Source organism: Hyaena hyaena, unplaced genomic scaffold (assembly GCF_003009895.1).
Source record: "Hyaena hyaena isolate Hyena2069 unplaced genomic scaffold, ASM300989v1 scaffold_313, whole genome shotgun sequence".
NCBI classification, from domain to species: domain Eukaryota; kingdom Metazoa; phylum Chordata; class Mammalia; order Carnivora; family Hyaenidae; genus Hyaena; species Hyaena hyaena.
The window spans coordinates 1,100,053-1,120,700 of record NW_024080945.1 but is presented as its reverse complement, the minus strand read 5'-3'; the positions used below and the strand labels follow the sequence as shown (position 1 = coordinate 1,120,700).

The following is a 20,648-nucleotide window of genomic DNA, read 5'->3' as shown; positions in this document are numbered from 1 at the left end:
ATTCAGAGGGAAGGTGCTTGGTAAATAAATTCATCTTTGTCCATGTGGAGGGGGAAAGCTGGTGATCTTGTCTTCTGGTCCAGATATTGCTTATACTTACCTGCCGGAGCCGTTCAAGGCTCAGAATGTTCTCCACCTGCAGCACGCCTCGTGTGTACTTCTCAATGTAGGTCTCCCCGTCTGAAGTGCCCTCATTTTCACTCCTTGCTGCCATGAGAGCCAATGTTTCCCGGTCCTCAATCTCCTCTGTTGCCTGAAGTGACAAGGCAATAACAACGCTTTTGTGAGTCATCTTTTTATCTAAACCGTGGTGAGAAAGTGATTTCAACGTTCTAAGAATTAACATATTCTCCAATACTTTCCTTCCTTCCTTCCTCCCTCCCTCCCTCCCTCCCTCTTTTCCTTCCTTCCAGAGGCTTCCTGCCCAATGTGGAGCCCAATGCAGTGCCCAATGAGGGACGTGAACTCACGACCCTGAGATCAAGACCTGAACTGAAATCAAGAGTCAGATGCTTAACCCGCTGAGCCACCCGGACGGCCCCTCCAATACTTGTATTTTGATACTTCTTTTTCTTTTTAACTTTTAATGTTTTTTATTTATTTTTGAGACAGAGAGAGACAGAGCATGAGCGGGGGAGGTGCAGAGAGAGACGGAGACACAGAATCCGAAGATAGGCTCCAGGCTCTGAGCTGTCAGCACAGAGCCCGATGTGGGGCTCGAACTCACGAACTGTGAGATCATGACTTGAGCCGAAGCTGGATGCTTAACCAACTGAGCCACCCAGGCACCCAGTGTATTTTGATATTTCTCAAGAGTAATAGGTATTTTACCTTTGGTATATTGGATACTAATTCATAGGTGACACCACAGGAATACAGTATATTCTTCAAGGATATTCTCCTCTTCAAACTCTGGGTGAAACTCTGCCAGGAAAGGAAAACTGAATTAAGTGATATGAAATGCTGTTTACTTTAGTCAGCTGCTGAAGCAGTCTGTAAAATGATCAAGGACTGCGTTTTTGATGTGCATACAATATCCAGAAAAACAGAACCCAAACTCCTCGTCCCTGAGCGGGGGAGGGGCAGAGAGAGAGGGAGGACAGCAGTGTCCAGCTGTCATTTGGGGATCGGATAACAGAATCTGCAGCCCGTCCCGGGATTTGGGGGGTTGCTCTTCTCCCCCATGGGCAGCCTTGCTTTTGATCTCGACAGGCCTGAGTCAACGTGTTGTCCCCCTACAGGCAGAAGAAGGCACCCCTGGGCAGCAGCACCTCTGGGTCAGACCTGGGGAAGCAGCGGGGATTTATTTCCAGCCTGCTTCTTGCCCGGTGTTGTCACTAACCTGCTGGGATTTGTCACTTAACCTATTTCGAACAGTGAAATGTCATTGCCCCACTGCCTCCTAGGATGATGCATCTCAAGTTGGCCGAGGCGGAAAGCCCTCTGGTTGGTGACATCTACCTGTGCTCTGTGTGCCTCACTATGTTGGGTCAACGAGAATCAGACTGCAACTTGGCTAGAATGGTAAGAATGTGCACATCCACTGGATCGGCACCACAAAACCCTGCTCTGTGACAGAAGGATGGGACCTCACGCTCATGAAGGCAACAGCAGAATCAGGCGCCATTACTACCTGTTTGTTGTAAATATTGGCTGCGATCCGTTTTCGTAATACTAACTCCATAGCAGCCGGGTGGCTGAGCTGCACCGTGGTTTTCACTATGAGGTAAATCCTTTCGTTCTGTGGCGTCACCCTATTCAGATGAACCGAATCGTGCACTGAGGAGTCCCAAGAGGCTGTGGCTGAAACCTAAGGACGGAAGGTTGGGGTTGGGGTGGAAAAAGACAGCTCAGGGGTGCACTTGTACATCGTACGCAGAAAGAAACGCAGCCCCGCTGAGTTATACACGTTCCTCTTCAACTTTTCTGAGTGATAACACACATCTGTCTTTTCAAGTTGCCCAGTCCTCTCTCCCGGTGCAGACCACAGTGGCTTCATGGGAAGAGGGGCCTTGGGCTGTGCACTAACCGGAAGCCCACGGACAGGCCCTCAGGCTTCAATTACCTCCTCATCACTGTGCTTTATGATGGGCAGGTAGAAAAACTGGCTGCCGTGCTCCTTGGGCAGGATGGAATTCACGCCGGACGCGTGGGGGCCCACAAGCTGCTCGTTGGCACTGAGGTCATCCGCTGACCACATCCAGGGCACAGAAATGGAAGTGGAAGGAGAAGTCATTTTTTAAGCAAGCGCCGACATTTTTTAAATATGCTTTTCACGGATAAAGTTTGCATGTAACAAACACACTTTCATTTTCGTCTTTCCTTCCTCACCCCACGGTTGAAACAGAGACTCTGAAACTCACAATAGCTTGTATCCTTTCCAGAGACAACTAGGAGAGCCAAAAAGGTCCCCTGTGAGTCTCTGATAAAGTGGACAAATATGTTGCATTGGCATTCCTAGAAGCAAATATTTTCCCTACAAAAACACCCAAGACTTTGCTTTCAGAGGTCAATCTCTTGTGCAACCTGGGGTCAGGCTTGTGTCCTACTTACATAGCTCACACACGATTAGAGATTGGAAGAGCTAAATGAGCAATTTAGAATCAAAGTTCTGTGGGGCACCCGGATGGCTCAGCTGGTTAAGTGTCTGACTCTTAGTTTTGGTTCAGGTCATGATCTCGCAGTTCATGAGTTCGAGGCCTGTGTTGGGCTCTGCACTGGTGCTGTGGGGGCTGCTTGGTATTCTCTCTCTCTCTCTCTCTCTCTCTCTCTCTGACCCTTCCCCACTTGCATTCTCTCTCTCAAAATAAATAAATTAAAAAAAAAAGATTCAAAGTTCTGAGCACTTGAAAGAATATGAGGTTCATTTTTTCCCAGTGCCCTACAGTAGGTGGGGTCCACCCTTTACAAAGTTCTATAAGTGGTCATCTGACCTCTGCCCCTCTCCCTCCAAGAACAGAGAACTCACCATGTCATGAGGCACACAGTTTACTTCCAGACTTAAAAAAAAAACACACAACAAACTCTTCATATGAAGAACCAAACTCAACCTCCCTGAGGCTTCCCACCACAAAAGAGGCTGCCAGGCTGTGTTGTGAGATTCTGGGGGCCGTGTGGAAGAGCCTGCCTCAGCCTACCTATCTCCCCACATGGCAACCCTCCTTTTATCTTCTCCATTTAAGATTGCATTCTGAAAATGGATTTTACTGGTAAAATACTTTGAGAACCATCGTTCTGGGTTCACACAGGCTCGGTCTAATTGCCTTAGTAAAAAACAACCCTCAATGCAAGGTTATAGTGTAATATGTTCTGACAGCAACACTATTGAGGGTGGGGAGCGAATGGCACTAGTCAGAAATGCAGATTCTTAGGCCCTAGCAAAGCTTAAAAATTCTGAATCTCTGAGGGCAATTACTATCTCAGGTAACTCCTATGTCCATTAAAGTCTCTAAATTCTAACTGTTTTAATGTGTTTTGTTTTTGTTTTTTTTGAAGTAGGGTTCATGACTAGTGCAGAGCCCAGTGTGAAGCCCAACGAGGGGCTTGAACTCGAGACCCTGAGGTCAAGACCTGAGCTGGACCAACAGTCAGATGCTTAACTGACTGAACCACCCGGGTGCCCCAGTTTTAACGTTTTCATGTGTAGTTCTTAATCTCTTGGTACTCTCTTTTTAAGATTAAATTATCCAGTCCTCTCTAGGATAACTAGTAATTTGCATGTCCAAGTTCAGGCATTTTATTGAACTAGAAATGGCACCCTGACACGGCAGACGACTGATTAGGAATGTGATTCGAGGATCCCAATCGGGTGGGTCTGAATACATTAAACACTTCAATTAAACACAAGAACCCCTAAAGCACAGGTGGTTACTTACCATTCAAATCGAGAAAGAGAACCGGGATGTGGGTTTCCATTCCAGGTGGTGGGATCCTAAATTCAACAACAAAATTTAATCATAACAAAATACATCTTTTGCATCTTGTTAGATAATCACACAGCACAGAGGTATGGAAGTGGAGGGGAACCGCAGTGGAGATACAGACTCTATTAATGAAATATTTTCACATTTCTTGACGTCCCTGTCAATACAAATCATGAGAATTATGTGACTTCCATAAAAAAACTACCAGTGAAACAAAGACTCTTTGAAGCCTTTCTAGAATAATTCTAGTGATGGGAAAAAAGGGGAGGGATGCTGTTAAGAATAGAGATGGGGAAGGCGCCTGGGTGGCTCAGTCAGTTAAGCGTCTCACTTCAGCTCAGGTCATGATCTCACGGTTCGTGAGTTCAATCCCTGCATCGGGCTCTATGCTGAGAGCTCAGAGCCTGAAGTCTGCTTCAGATTCTGTGTCTCCCTTGCTCTCTGACCCTCCCCTGCTCATGATCTGTCTCTCTAAAAAAAAAAAATAAAAAAAAAAAAAAAAAAAAAAAGAGTGGAGATAGGGGACAGGATCAGAACCCAGAGGAAGTAAACAATAAAGACAACACTGAAAAAGCTCAAAGGAGAAAATGAAAGACATATAAAAGGCCCAAAAGAGGGGTGCCTGGCTGGCTCAGTTAAGCGTCTTACTTTGGCTTAGGTCATGATCTTGCCATTCATGAGTTCAAGCCCCACATCGGGCTCTCTGCTGTCAGTGTAGAGCCCGCTTTGGATCCTTTGTCCCCGCTTCCCCTCCCTCTGCCCCTCCCCTTCTCACTCTCTCTCTTTCTCTGTTCCATTCAAAATAAGTAAATAAGCTTTAAAAAGTTTATATATATATATATATATATATATATGTATGTATATATATATATATATGTATGTATATATATATATGGGCTAAAAAGACAGTGAAAGACAAAAAAGACCAAAGCAGTCAGTGTTTTCTCAAAAACTGGCCCATGTGCATCCATGTCACCTAGTGGGGAGGGCGTCTTAAAGTGAAAAGTCCTGGGCCCATCCTTTCTCTTGAGGGTCAGAAGACTCAGACAGGACCCAGGACTCCATATTGTACAGACAGTCGAGATGCTCTGAAGTTTGGAAATGGCTCAAATGAAGGTGACTGTGGTATGGGGAAGGACTGTCTAGACAAGTCCTCAGGAAGTGGGGCAAGATTGGGAAGGGGCATCTGTCTGCTAACGCACAGCCCGCAGACAGGCCGTGTGTGAGCCCTGCATGGTTCCAGCAGAACGGGGGCTGTGCGGGGAGCAACATCATGTTACAAATTATATGCCAGCAAGTTCGGATTTTCTGGTCTCACAGTACCATCAAATCCATTATATTTCTTTTTTTTTTTTTTAAATGTTTTATTTATTTCTAGGAGAGAGAGAGAGAGAGCGTGAGCAGGGGAGGGTCAGAGAGAGAGGGAGTCACAGACAGAAACAGGCTCCAGGCTCTGAGCTGGCAGTCAGCACAGAGCCCGACGCGGGGCCCGAACCCACAAACCGCGAGATCATGACCTAAGCGAAAGTCGGACGCTTAACCGACTAAGCCACCCAGGCGCCCCAAATCCATTATATTTCTAATTGTCATCATGAACACAAATAACATTACTGATGTTTCAACACTTACCCTAAAGACACGATCTGGGCGTGTATACTCTGTTCAAAAGCAATCTGATTTCTCCTAAATGCCTAGGACACATTCCTTTTTTTAAATGTTGATTCTTGTATTTTTGAGAGAGAGCAGAAGCAGGGGAGGGGCAGAGAGAGAGAGATGTTTGGGGAACAGAAGGTTGGAAGTAGGCTCTGCACTGACAGCAGAGAGCCTGGTGCGGGGCTCGAACTCATGAACCGTGAGATCATACCTGAGCCGAAGTCGGATGCTTAACCAACTAAGCCACCCAGGTGGCCCTAGGACATATTTTTTTTAATTAAAAAAAATTTTTTTACACTTTATTTATTTTTGAGAGAAAGAGAGAGAGTGCATGAATTGGGGTAGGGACAGAGAGAGTGAGGGGAGAAAGAATCCCAAGCAGGCTCTGCACCATCAGCACGGAGCCCAATGCGGGGCTCAAACTTACAAACTGTTGAGATCATGACCTGAGCTGAAATCAAGAGTCAGAGGACGATTAACCAACTGGGCCACCCAGGTGGCTCCTAGGACATATTCTTGCAAAAAGTATGAGAACAAGAATAAGAAGCAGCAGGAGTTACCATTTAAAGAATGGGCACCATGGACGAGCTATTTTTAATATATTGTTTCCAATTCTTACAGCAGTACCCAAAAAAGAAGGTCCATCAATAGATTAGAAATAAAGCCTCAGAGAAGTTAAGGAAGCTGAACACTCAAAGGGCTGCAGCTGCAAACCCAATCCAGACCCACTGGACTGCAGAGCCCAGGACACCGTGCTTTCTTATGAGCATCGGGATGGATCACTCAGGTGACTGATCACTGTTATTTAGTGCTCAGGAGCTGACTCTACGTTAGTGACCGAATGGAGCAGGCATGCGGGCGAATAAAGAAATACATGTTCTCCCCTCTCCAAGGAGACTCTGGAATTTCAAGCCCGACTTAAGAGAATTTCTGGAGATCAGGACACCATGTCCAAGCTGCTCATGTGGAGAAACTGAGACACGTGGTGTTTGGTTCCGGGCCAGGTGATACACGCCTCCTGGCTTCCTGGGAGAGGAAGTGGCTGCACTGGGGGAGAGAGAGAACGGAAGGCAGAAGAGATGGGTGCTCCCTCCCTGGGCAGCTCACGTCACTTTGTATTCACTGCAACAGCCCTGGAAAGGCGTGCGCACGCCGCTGGTGCCGGCCGGCCACACCATCGTGTCAGGCCTGCGTGTGGGCAAGGACGGCACTTACCAGTGAGCAGGTGCCCCGGGGACCCCGCTGCCCGGCGCGGGCACCAGCACGGCGTTTCTTTCCTCCGTCAGCCCCACCCACTGCTCCACAAGCCGGGCTTCCCGCTCCACGTCATCCTCCGTCTTCTCTGCAGGACAAAATGAGGGGATGGTGCCAAGGGGGAGGGGGCGAGACAATTTCCAAATTTATTTTTATTTTTATTTATTTTTATTTATTTTATTTTTAATAGTTTATTGTCAAGTTGGTTTCCATATATTATTTTTATTTTTTTTTTAAATGTTTAGTTTTGAGAGGCAGAGAGAATAAGTACATGCAGGAGAAGGGGACAGGCAGAGAGGGAGCCAGAGAATCCCAAGCAGGCTCTGCACTGTCAGCGCAGAGCCCAACATAGGGCTCGAACTCACAAACTGCGAGATCATGACCTGAGCTGACGTTGGATGCTCAACAGACTGAGCCACCCAGGTGCCCTGACAATTTCCAAATTTAAAATAAATAGGTTTTCACTTGGTGACATTCCCCAAGTGGCTTAAACATCCATGATATTCCACAAAGGGACGTGAGGCACCAAGGCTCCAGCCAAGCACCTAAACAAGCTCTGAGGGGCCAGGACTCTCCCCTGATGGACCATCAGGAAGGGATGGAGGAAGAGCCTAGGACCTGGGGTCAGAACACAGGTTGTTTTTCCTGGTTCTGTACTCGGGGGAAGTTGTTCACAGAAGAGTCTGGGCTTCCTAATAAGTCAAATGGGGATAATACAAGTTATGTCTACTGCACATGCTTCTTGGAAGGATCCAACGAAATGATGGATGTGACACTGCTTTATAAAACTATACACCACTTTACAGAGTACTGAAAGCCACCACAAACTACATTCTGTACAACTAACTTTATCATCCTTCACGCTTACTAGGAAAGAGATTTTCTTTAATATGTTTTGAAGTTCTTGGATTCATAATTCAACTCTGCAGCTATATATGTATAGTCAAAGTGAACTGACATTAGCAGGCTGAGGTGGTACACAAACTGACACCAAGAATGTTGAGCCAAGGGGCGCCTGGGTTTGGCTCAGTCAGTTAAGCATTCGACTTTGGCCCAGGTCATCATCTCGTAGCTTGTCGGTTCGAGCCCTGCGTTGGGCTCTGTGCTGACAGCTCTGAGCCTGGAGCCTGCTTCAGATTCTGTGTCTCCCTCTCTCTCTGACCCTCCCCTACTTGTGCGCTCTCTCTCTCTCTCTCTCTCTCTCTCGACCCCCATTCTCTCCTCCTCCCCCACTTCTCTCTCTTAAAAATAAGGGCACCTGAGTGGCTCAGTTGGTTATGTGTCCAACTTCAGCTCAGGTCATGATCTCACTGTGAGTTCGAGCCCCGCATCAGGCTCTGTGCTGACAGTTCAGAGCCTGGAGCCTGCTTCAGATTCTGTGTCTCCCTCTCTCTCTGTCCCTCCTCTGGTCACGCTCTGTCTCTCTCTCTCTCAATTAAAAAAAAAAAAATCTGAGTTTTTTATTTCAATTATTACTTTATTTTGTAATCTGTACACCCAGTGAGGGGCTCAAACTCACCAACCTGAGATCAAGAGTCGCACAGTCCACTGACTGAGCCAGCCAGGTGCCCAGGAACAAAATTTGAGTTTCATATTTAATGTCGTAGTTCACTTAGAGTTTTGTGAATGCTTATGACTTTCAAATTCAATACCGTGCAAAATGATTCACTCACATCTATGATTGTCACAAGGTCAAAAAACTACGATATCACTGTCCCCCTGAGGGGAGAAAACAACCCATCGTCACTGTCCAGGAGTGAAAAAGCCACTCCCGGGAAAGAGTTTCATCTCACATACCTTTTTTATTGCTGACTTTTTTAATCTGTTCATCTAAGTATTCTCGTCGTTTGATGAGTGCATCGGACCACCTCTCTCTCACAGAGTTTAAGTCTTCTTCCTGACAGCAGGGAGGGAAAATATCTTCCTGTAGAGTGCACAGACGGCTATTTCTTTTTTTAACAAGGATGTGTATATTGATCAGGAAAGCTTTCATTAGGAAAGGCCATTGAACATTGCTGTGTGATTAATATGCAAGAAAGCAAAGAGGCCTCAGAAGCACAGCATGCTGACCGAGGAACCCGTTGCTCAGAAATCAGAGCCCCTAGATTTCCAAAAGGATAATTATACTTAAAAGCAAGAGAAGCTCAAGCTATGCCAGCTGTTGGGATGATTCTTATATGGTGTGTGTGTGTGTGTGTGTGTGTGTGTGTGTGTGTATGTGTGTGTTTAAATTGGAGCTACTCATTTGAAGGATGTGTGATTCCGAGCAGAAAGACACCATGAATAGAGTCCAAACCACATAACAGCGAATGCAATGAAAAAAACACAGACATTTTCATAGTTCATAGTTCAAGGGCCTCATGACATGTATTTTCTGAAGTGCAAAGAAGGGATGAGCAGAGAACCTTTCAAATTTGCTGCAAACATTTCACCTCGACCACTACCATAAGGCTAACCCAAAATCTCCCATGCAAACACCCGACATGCATCAGCCATGCTTTAAGGACTCCAGGAAGCAGCTGTTGCACTTCCCCGTGGACAACGCGGCAGGAAGCACATAGACAGCAGCAGCATGTTAGTTAATAGCATCGCTGAGGTCCAAGGGGATTCTGGTATTTCCCCTCAAAGTCTGTTTTTGGTTGCTGGTTTGTTTCCTTTTTTCATAGAGTTCTGAGGGCAAGAAACCCACCAATTTGACTCAAAATGCTCTCTGACTTGCCTGATTCCAGTCTAACCCTGAAGACACGACAGGAAGAGCAGACACAGAGGACCTCTGCGGCTTTAGCTGCAATGTACCCACGGTTTACAAACAGGAAGGCACACTGGGAACACTAAGGAGAGTCACCCCAAGGACTGGGGACCAAACCCACACAACCTCATTCTTGATTTGCTGCCTGGTCTGTTACTATCATGCCAAATTCCAGGACAGCAGACCAGCCACTGCTGACTGGGGACAAGTTCAGAGGTACGGCATTTTCCCCCTAAACTTCCAGAAGAAAAAGCTGAGATTTAAATTCTCTAAGTTATGGATAATTAAGCTTGGCCCTAATGAAAGAGGAAAACTGGCAAAACAGAACTAAACTACGTGCAGAAAAGGATTTTCGATCTCCTACCCAGCAAGAGACTCTTAAACTAAAACGGCATATTAGAACAATACTACTCTCTCGGAGGCGAGGAGCTATGTGCGGTTTTGCATAGGAAAGACAAGACTCCACTTAAAGATTATGAATGGATAAGTGTACACATTTTAAAGTCATTAATTTAATATAGCCATGATGGGCTAGCTTAAGAAGTCTTTACAGGCTCATTCAGGATAGCATAGCAGCAGTGCGGTATCCGGTCACACAATCTGAACGGACAGAGAAATCTAGAGAGATAGTACAGTATCCCTGATTATGCCCGAAGCGAGTGAAACACTGTCATATTCTTGCTTGATGGTCCTTCCTCCTCCCTGCCCTCTGCTTGGCGGACGCCGGCAATTAGCAGTAGCGGTGCCCCATGCCACAGACCGACAGCAGCAGTAATACCTGATAACTATCCATATCATCACCATCCTCATCATCTCTCTGGTAGGAAAAAAATAAACACAAAGGACATGCATTTTGTTTCTGAAACAGCACACAATTCTTTAAGCGTAACACACGCGTTACATTGGACGACACACAGAACACCAGCATAATAAAACATTTACATGAACTGCAAGAAAGTTTTAGTGGATTTAATTCAGTTGTCTAGAATGACGAACTTGAGTTTGGTTTCTTTGGTTTTTAATAAAGAAGACAGTCATTTAAAAAACAAGAACTCTCTTAGATGGGAATAGAAACCAACATCATTGGGCCTGGCCTTACTCTACTGTTACGTGAATGGCGGATATACATAGGTGGGTGGGCTACTTGAGATCCGGACGGGGCTTAGAAAGACAAAATGGCAACACTAGACTCTATTGCTCAACCTCGTAGCTTAGCCATGAGGCAGCCAGGGTCCTGAGGGATGAAATGATTTAACCCAAGGGTAAATCTGCCAAACGGTAGCAGAGTCGGGACTGGGTGCCAAGCTGCTGATTTCCCCACTCAGTGCCCTTTTCCTTCACCACACCACATGCACTGAGGAAATTATCACAGGTGAAAGCTCACCAGGAGCCTAAGGTCATTCACAGAGAAGCTTCTGCACTGTACTACTGCAATAGGAGTACAGCCCGCTATCTTGAATAGATGGATCCACTGTTATCCACTACTAGATATACTAGCATCATACCAATCAGTTGAGAAAAACCAGAACTCTCCTAAATCCATGGCAATAGTTTACAGTAATTGCATAAAGTAACAATTTTGGCAAAAACATTTGGCAAAATAATATCACCATGTTGAAAATAAAAGGACTTAGCTGAGACAATTTTCCTGAAACAAAAGAATAAGGAAACTTCCATTCGTAGAGAATAGCCTACAAGGAGGCAGATTCTACTGAAAATGAATGTGGGCCATGTAACAGTCTTCTTTGGTTTTTCTATGGTTATTGGAGGATTATAATATTCAAACACGCAGTCAAGTGGTCTAGTCCTGAAAAGACTAGTGTTTCTTTTCAAGAGCTTTAAAAATATAATTACATTATTCTTATATCTAAGTATACTTCCAAATATACTGATTTTAAAAAGTGCCTTAGGGGTGCCTGGGTGGCTCAGTCAGCCAGGCATCCCACTTCAGCTCAGATCAGGATCTCACAGTTCATGAGTTCTTCATGAGTTCAAGCCTTGCATGGGGCTCACTGCTGTCAGCAAGAGTCTGCTTCTGGTCCTCTGTTCCCCCCTCTCTCTGCCCCTCCCCTGCTCACACACTCTCTCTCGCAAAGATAAATGAACATTTGTAAGAAAGTACTTTAAAAATATAGTTAAACTTATTCTCTGCAAAGACTGCAAAATCCACTTTTCAGTTTGGTAATCATCATTATCATTTGAATCACTAAATTATTAAATGCATGCCTAATACTGAAGTAACTTTTTTCTTCTTTTTTTAAGATTTTATTTTTGGGGGCGCCTGGGTGGCTCAGTCGGTTGAGCATCCAACTTCGGCTCAGGTCATGATCTCAGGGTTAGTGCGTTCGAGCCCCGCGTCGGGCTCTGTGCCGACAGCCAGCTCAGAGCCTGAGGCCTGTTTTGGATTCTGTGTCTCCTCTCTCTCTGACCCTCCCCTGCTCACGCTGTCTCTCTGTCTCTCTCTCTCAGAAATAAATAAAACATTAAAATAAAAAAAAAAATAAAAAAAAGAAAAAAAAGATTTTATTTTTGAAGTAATCTCTACACCCAACGTGGGGCTTGAAACTACAACCCTGAAATCAAGAATCATGTGCTCTACTGACTGAGCCAGCCAGGCAACCCTTCAAGTAATTTTGGACTTAATTCCTCACATTAATGAATAAAGTACACGTGGCTTGAATTTATCATTTTTTAAAAAGTTTATTTACTTATTTTGAGACAGAAGGCATGAGTGGGGGAGGGGAAGTGAGAGCGAGAGGGGAAGGGGGAGGGGGGGAGAGGGAGAGGGGGAGAGAGAGAGAGAGAGAGAGAGATGGATGAAGGGAGAGAGAATCCCAAGCAGGCCCTGCCCTGTCAGCTCAAGCCTGATGTGGGGCTTGAACTCACAAACACTGAGATCATGACCTGAGCTGAAGTCAGATATTTAACCAACTGAGCCACCCAGGCGCCCCACCAGAGCTGTTTTTTTTTTTTAATTTTTAATAATTTTTTAACTTTTTAAATGTTTTTTATTTATTTCTGAGAGAGAGAGAGAGAAAGAGAGAGAGAGAGAGAGAGAGCGTGAGCAGGGGAGGGTCAGAGAGAGGGGGAGACACAGAATCTGAAACAGTCTCCAGGCTCTGAGCTGTCAGCACAGAGCCCGATGCGGAGCTCGAACCCACGAACCGTGAGATCATGACCTGAGCCAAAGTCAGATGCTTAACCGACTGAGCCACCCAGGCACCCCTAGAGCTGTTTTAAAAGCACAAATAATCAATGCTTGTGAGGTTCCTCAAAATGGGAACTGTTAGTCCATTGAAGGCCCCCATTTTATAGGTCATGATTTAGGACGCAGATTCAGTGTTTTATCTCAGATCAGAGATTTATTAAGCCACAAAATTTTACTACAGACGGGGGTCTCAGGGAATTATTAGGCCCACTTCATCATTCTGGAGAGGACAGAAAAGGAACTAGAGGTTTGTATTACCTCAATAGGGGGACCAGGAAGGCCACGCTAGACTTAAGAAGCCAGGTCCCCCCACGCCAGGCTGGTGACCTTTCTACCAGGTGGCCTGAGTGAGGGACTGAGCCGGGACTGGAATCCACACAGCCCAGTTTCATACTCCACACACGAGGAGTCTGGGGTAGAAGCCTCCCCTCAAACAGCAGACTGTCCTTACACCTGCCTTCACACTCTCCCTGGCTTTGAGAATCAGGGGCAATTTTGGCCTGGGAGAGGGAAGGCGGTGTCTGACAAGGCTTCCAAGCCAATGTTCCTTTTATATTTTACTTTATTATTTTTTTTATAAGGAGATTTTTTAATGTTTATCTATCTTTGAGGGAGGGAGAGGTAGCGAGTGAGTGGGGGAGGGGCAGAGAGAGGGGGACAGAGGATCTGAAGCAGGCTCTGCACTGACAGTGCAGAACTCTGCATGGGGCTTGAACCCACGAACCGTGAGATCATGACCTGAGCCAAAATCGAGAGTCAGACACTTAACTGACTGAAGCCACCCAGGTGCCCAGCCAACATTCCTTTTAGCTTTTGGAGAAGCCTTCATCTGAATGTCAGGGAGCCAAAGGAATCTGAGATGAAAGATGGATCATTCTCAAGACGGGCTCGGCTTCTGCCCAGACTCCACGGAGCGACGTTTCCTCGTGTTACAACAGGGAGGGCTCCCACTCACATGTGGCGGTGAGGGAGCCAGAGTTCAAAGGGTAGGCAATTCCCATTCCTAATTTTTTTTTTTTTAATGTTTTTATTTATTTCTGAGAGAGAGAGAGAGAGAGAGACAGCATGAATAGGGGAGGGTCAGAGAGACAGGGAGACACAGAATCCGAAACAGGCTCCGAGCTGGCAGTCAGCACAGAGCCCGACATGGAGCTCGAACCCACAAACCATGAGATCATGACCTGAGCCGAAGTCAGACGCTTAACCGACTGAGCCACCCAGGCGCCCCCCCATTCCTAATTCTTACCCGACAGTGAGCTGAGGACTGAGTGAAGCACATGCCTTCTCTCAGGCCACAGGGGGACAATATCCTAATCTGAAAGTTTATTCTCATGGAGTGAGGAAGAGCTGTGACTGGTAATAAGAAGATCAATTCTTAGAAGTTCACATCTTTTACTTTTTATAAATATTTATTTCTAAATTTATTTTTTAAATCTTTTTTTATGTTTATTTATTTTTGAGAGAGAGAGAGAGACAGAGTACAAGCAGAGAAGGAGCAGAGAGAAAGAGCGAGACACAGAATCCAAAGCAGTCTCCAGGCTCTGAGCTGTCAGCACAGAGCCCGACGCGGGGCTTGAACTCACAAACTGCGAGGATAACCTGAGTTGAAGTAGCTGCTTAACTGACTGAGCCACCTAGGTTCCCCTTAAATTTATTTTTATTTTTATTTATTTTATTTTAGTTTTTAATGTTTATTTATTTTTGAGAGAGAAACAGAGTGTGAGTAGGGGAGGGGCAGAGAGAGCCCAACCCAGGACTCAAACTCACAAACCATGAGGCCATGACCTGAGCTGAAGTCAGAAGCTTAACCAACTGAGCCACCCAGGTGCCCCTCCTTAAATCTATTTTTAAAAGTGATCTCTATACCCAAGGTAGGGCTCGAACTCATGACCCAAAGATTAAGAGTTGCATGCTTCCCCGACAAAGCCAGCCAGGCGCCCTCACCCCCCCATCTTTTAATTTTTAAAAATGAGAAAAGAAGATTTAGTAAGGGAGGATTTAATAGACAAAAACGATCATGAGGACAACTTTTAATTAAAAAAAAAACATAAAAGGCTTTCAAAGAACTGTTTAATTATGCCAGCCTACGGGGGCGATTTTATCATAAGGGAAGTGGATCAGGCCAGGCAGCAATGTCAAATACGTGACATAAATAACATCCACCTAACGTAAATAAGTTAAGATAGCATTCCAATGAGCGTTTATAAAGTTATTATTAATCAACACGAAACCAATATAGTATTTTAGGTCTAGTAAAAAGGCAATGGATGGAAACGTGAAGGGAAGGGTGCAGATGTAAGGTCAAGACAAGCGGTTCTGTCACGTTCCTCCAAGGTCTCCATCACTGACCGCCTGAGTTCTCCAGGAACAGTCTTCGTTAAATACCGCCGCAGCTCTGTTTGTCTTACCTGGTAACTGTCCAGCCCCCTCTGCAGCTTGGTGGACCGGGCGGTGACGCAGCCAATGGACACTGACAAGATGGCTTCGACCATGAGCGGCAGTGTCCCTGAATGCTGTACCGGTTTCACGGTGACTTGCACCCTTCGGGAGTGACCCTGCGGAGGTCGGGGGTGGGACGGGTGGGGTGCACGTGGCAGGGGGTGCCAGGAATGAGAGCAGCGAGGGATGGAGGAAGAGGGTGAAGGAAGGGAAGGGGGACAGGGAACACAGAGGCAGATAATTAGAAGACTCCCAGAAACAATGTGCTACGAGTGGGAAGGAAAGAACACAGGAAACAGCCAAAGATAAGCCCCAGGTACCTGTCTGAGCTGAAAGATGCCCCCCGTGTTGACGTCTTTGGCCTGGTGGAGTTCCACGGCAGCATACTCCCCGAGCTCGTTCAATTCTAGTATGGAAATCCACATTTCTACTCTGCGGGTTACCTCGTTCCACCTGCAGAACCACATTCCAATGGAAAACGGTGTCACTGCCCAGGGACATTACGAGCAGCAGGAAAGAGTCACCATCCACTGAGCACTTACTAAGGGCTGGGCACTTTGCTATGTAGGTCATAGACATTTTCTTTTCTTTTCCTTTTTTTTTGTTTATTTATTTATTTTGGGAGAGAGAATGTGGGAAGGGATAGAGAAAGAGAGAGAGAGAGAGAGAGAAAGAAAGAGAATCACAGTCAAGCTCCTCGATGTTAGCACAGAGCCCGATGCAGGGCTCAATCCCACGAACTGTGAGATCATGACCTGAGCCAAAGTTATGAGTTGGACGCTTAACTGACTGAGCCACCCAGGCGCCCCTGTCATGTAGATTTTATTTAACTCTCAAAACAACCCTATTCTACAGGGTTTTTAAATTTATTTTGTTGAGGTGTAACTTCCTTTCAGTGAAATGTCTAGATCTCAATCACAGAGTTTGATGAATTGTAACAAATCCACATATTTGTGTAACTAATCCACCATCTGCCTGGGCAAGTTGGCTCAGGCCCCTTCCCATTCAATCGCCACAGCATCCTGCAGCAGCCACTGAACCACAGATCAGTTCTGCTTATTCTAGAAATTCAGAGAAACGGGATCAAAGTAGGTACGCTTTTAGGTCTGGTTTGTTTGATAATCATTTTTGTGATTCATTCAAATGGGCATCCATGGTCTTTTCCCTTGTTATTAGAGTTGAGTGATATTCTATCACACGACTAAGAGTAATAGTTTATCAAACATTTTCACACATTTGGGTTGTTGACAGTTGGGGGATATTAGGAGGAGAAGCGCCATGAACATTTGTGAACAAGTCTGTTTACAGACTTACATTTTCATTTTCTTGGGAAATACCTAGGACGTACTGTTGGGTCACAGAAGAGGCAAAGGATCGGCTTTACAAGAAGGTATCCTCCTGGCCAAGATGGCAGCATAAATTTCCAAGAGGAGAAGCCTGTCGCCAACGGCATCTTCAAAGCTGCCCTGAACGAGCTTATCGCTCGGGAGCTGCCTGGCGATGGTTACTCTGCAGTTGGAGGTACAAGTTACATGAACCAGACCACCAGGACGCACATCGTTTTTGGTGAGAAGGGCCGGTGGATCTGGGAACTGACTGCAGTGGTTCAGGAGGAGTTTGGCTTCCCCGAGGGCAATGTGGAGCTTTATGCGGAGACGGCGGCCATGAGAGGTCTCAGTGCTGTCACCCAGGCAGAGTCCCTGGGTCACCAGCTCCTAGGAGGCCCTGCTGTGTGGAGGGCCTGTCACGGTTGTACTGCTTCATTGTGGAGAGTGGGGCCAAGGAACTGTGAGGTCATAGCATGCGGGACACTCCGAGGACAGAGGGCTAAGTCCATGAAGTTTGGGGATGGCTTGATCATTCTCCGTGAGGACGCTGTCGACTGCTACGGTGACACCGCTGTGTGCCATGTGCTGCACGGACAGGGTGTGCTGGGCACCGGAGTGGAGCTCATGCTTCCCTAGTACCCATGTGATGAGACTGGCCCTGAGAAAACTGTGCTTCACCACGTGAGCGGTATGGACCCAGAGATGAGACACTGTGCACCATCTGTATCTCCGAGCGGTGGGGCGGGAAGCCAGAGCGTCCGGCCACGCTGCAGCCAGCACCCAGACCGCAGGGTCTCCCTGGCAGCTGGAGCTGGCATCTAGAGATTGCTCTACAAAGACTTACAAATTCTCCTAAAAGGGAGGGGGGGGGGAATATCCTTCTTTTTTTTCCCTACTAACTTTATAGTTTTATCTTTCACATCTCAAGATAACTTTTGTGTACTATGTGAAGCCAAGGTCAAGGCTATTTTGTTGTTGTTGTTTTAGTTTTGTTTATTTATTTCGAGAAAGAGAGAGAGCACGAGCAGGGGAGGGGCAGAGAGAAAAGGAGAGAGGAGAGAGAGAATCCCAAGCAGGCTCTTGATGCAGGGCTTGAACTCATGAACTGTGAGATCATGACTTAAGCTGACATTAGGAGTCAGCTGCTGACCCGACTGTGCCACCCAGGGGCCCCCGGGCTGGCGTTATTTCCCCAGGCAGGTACGCAGCTGTTTCAGTCCCGTTTCTCAAAAAAATCCGCCTTTCTCCAAATCGAATGTCTTCAATGCCTGCTGGTCCCTTTGCTCGTTCCCACTCCACGAAGGAGGACACGGGCCTGGGGACCCCTGCGGGGAAGCTCCGCGCCAGCGCCGGCCTTGACCCGGTGCCCAGCTCAGCCAAGTACAAACCTGTCGTGCAACGTCCTTGTCTTCGCATGAAGAGAGTCGACTTCCCAGACGGAGCTGCCGTTCCCAGCGCAGCGGTGGCCCCACACCTCGATGGCCAGGGCTCCGTCTGCCAGGAACTCCAGCAGCTCTTCTGTCACCGTCAACACGTAGTCCTGGGATAAGCGAGAGCAAGGAAAGAGTGACCGAATCACGCAGGAAGCAATCGCTGAAATTTCCATCTTACCTTCCAGCCGTACAGAGATTCGCTTTGGAAGCTGTTAGTCTGATCCCAACCTTAAAACCACCTGTGCGGTTCTCAAGACCCAGAACATTGGTTCTGGAAGGGCCAGGAAGAGGTGACTTAATGCACCTTCCTTCTGTAGTCAATGCGGACACTGAGAAAAGCAACCGGTCCCACGTCACAAAGCCTGGGAGGTGCAGAAGCGAATCGGTGCTCCTTCACGCCGGGTTCATTCTTGGTTCCGAAGGACCAGTGGGCCTCCTGCTGCCATAGACTAATCAGCGCATCATAAACCAAGAATGGCGGATTGCTCCTTGCTATGGCTCGGGAGACTAAGAAGATAATTAAATTTCGTAGGATTATCTTCATGGTTCTGTGCTCCTGCTCTGAAACTCTCCTGCTCCAATTCCTCATCATAAATGCAGGCAGAGGAGCGCGCGGGAATGAATGCTGAGTGGGCTGAGAGGTGCACAGTGGCAGGCAAGGGACGAAGCCGAGCTTCTTTCTAGCAACATCTTAGTGAAATCTCAGGTGAAGACATCCCTGTGGCTCTAGTTTATACAAAGACCTGTGCTATATCGATTAAATGTTCTACTACTTACCTTCTTATCTAGTTTATTTGGAAACTGAGTCAGAATTTTAGACGGAAAACAAACTAATGATCAATTAGTCAATCTATACATTTTATTATTTTTTTCAAATGTAGGTTTTCTTTCTTTTCTTTATTCTTTTTTCTTTTTAAGAGAGAGAGAGCGAGAGAGCATGTGAGTGAGAGAAGGGCAGAAGGAGTGAGACAGAGAGAGAGCAAGAATCCCAAGCAGCCTCCATGCTCAGCATGGAACTTGACTCGCAGCTCAATCCCATGACCCTGGGATCATGACCTGGGCTGAAATCAAGAGTCAGATGCGCAAATAACTGAGCCACTCAGGCGCCCCAGTCTACACATTTTATTGATTAAAAAAACCCTCAAGGTCACACAGTGAATCCAAGGTCCCCGAGACTAGTGTTTATCAAACCAGTGGTTAATCAGAAGGTACTTAAAATTCAGGTTTCTACATGAACAGCTTTATGGATCCAAAGCAAGATGGGGAATATTTAAGAGTATTCAGACAAAAATAACAAAAATATAATTAATATGGATTTTCAGAAACAGCCTTGGATGAATACAGGTGGGGAAAAAAAGTGGGCCATTTATTTTCAGAAAAAAGAAAGACTTGACAGTCTTATGTGAAATTTGATAGGTGTAGAACCAGAAAGAAAATACACAATTTCCAAAGGCGGGGGTTTGGACGGGGTTAAGGATTGTGCAAAGAAAAACAAAATTACACAGAAGAGAGTCTGTCTGTCAAAAACAACCTGTTGGCAGGCTGATGTGAAAGGCAGGAAGGGCGGCTGATGGTCACAAGATGGGGCCAACCAACAGTCATGAAAAATTCACCTTGTCCATTTACATTTTCTTTAAAAACTCATATGCCACATTGGAATGCTATGCTTAAAACTCTATACCATTAAAAAAACAAAAACAGAAACAAAAGGCTATCCCATATTCAAAAGAATTCAAAATATCTACAGCAACTTGCATGTTGAAAAGCTCACATATATTAAAATAATAAGGTGGGAGGCGCCTGGGTGGCTCAGTTGGCTAAGTGTCTAACTCTTAATCTCAGCTCAGGTCTTGATCTCTGGGTTGTGAGTTCAAACCCTGTACTAGGCTCCATGCTGGGTGTGAAGTCTACTTAAAAAATAAACAAAACAAAACAAAACAAAATTAAATTAAAGATGCAATTCTGCAACATATATAATAACACCACATTTTCTGTAAAAAACTTTTTAAAGAAGTTATCATGCACAATGGTAAGAGAGTGTATCTATGCACGTTTTTGTGTGAATGTACAATGACCACACACGTCTAAAAGTTGTAGGGCATAGAAAATAGTTTATCAAAATGTGTATAAACTGTCTACTGGCCGTTCCACCTCTAGGGTATATGATTTCAGGTAGAGGCTTTTCAGATTTTATTTTAAATACTTTTAAAGTATTTGAATTTGTATTGAAGTACATTGTGAGGTGAAAAAGTCTGAGACCCATATTACATTTATTAAACATTCTTACGGGGAATCTTCTAAGTACTGAACCACACCGAGGTCCATTGCCTCCCATGTAGCGCGTTTCGTGATGGCGCCCGTACCTTACAGTGAGAGAAGGTCACGCTGTACTGCGCATCCCTGGACTGGGGCGAAGGCACCTCGGGGTCCACCACGGGGGCAGCCACTGTAGACTCGCACTGGTCCCAGAACGTGTATTGACAGAAGACGAAATTTGAGAGGCTTAAGGGTAGCCCAGTTGCCTCTTTAATTTTTACCTGAAGAGACACAAAAAAAAGATTCAATATAACTCCCATAAAGAAGACATCAAACTGTGCATCGCTCCAAATTTACGAGCCAGTGGTGAACTACACAAATTGGTTACCCATTCGATATCTGAAA

The 20,648-nt window shown here is 45.9% G+C and overlaps 1 protein-coding gene and 1 pseudogene across 4 annotated transcripts in view; one reads left to right on the top strand and one right to left on the bottom strand.

Moving 5' to 3' along the window:
• Positions 1-20,648, bottom strand: part of KIF13A (kinesin family member 13A) — a 216,955-nt gene that overhangs the window by 18,214 nt on the left and 178,093 nt on the right. For 2 of the 4 annotated variants that reach the window (XM_039248577.1, XM_039248579.1), the window contains exons 22-33: positions 20,351-20,524; positions 17,943-18,094; positions 15,547-15,679; positions 15,196-15,342; positions 10,358-10,396; positions 8,628-8,727; positions 6,792-6,918; positions 3,876-3,931; positions 2,066-2,190; positions 1,634-1,810; positions 832-924; positions 101-253 (exon numbers count right to left, since the gene is read on the bottom strand). In XM_039248577.1, the coding sequence (XP_039104508.1) occupies positions 101-253; positions 832-924; positions 1,634-1,810; positions 2,066-2,190; positions 3,876-3,931; positions 6,792-6,918; positions 8,628-8,727; positions 10,358-10,396; positions 15,196-15,342; positions 15,547-15,679; positions 17,943-18,094; positions 20,351-20,524 (1,476 nt within the window). The remainder of the gene's footprint in view (positions 1-100; positions 254-831; positions 925-1,633; positions 1,811-2,065; positions 2,191-3,875; positions 3,932-6,791; positions 6,919-8,627; positions 8,728-10,357; positions 10,397-15,195; positions 15,343-15,546; positions 15,680-17,942; positions 18,095-20,350; positions 20,525-20,648) is intronic. The other 2 variants (XM_039248578.1, XM_039248580.1) reach the window with 1 other exon arrangement.
• On the top strand, positions 16,519-17,417 carry LOC120242671 (annotated as a pseudogene).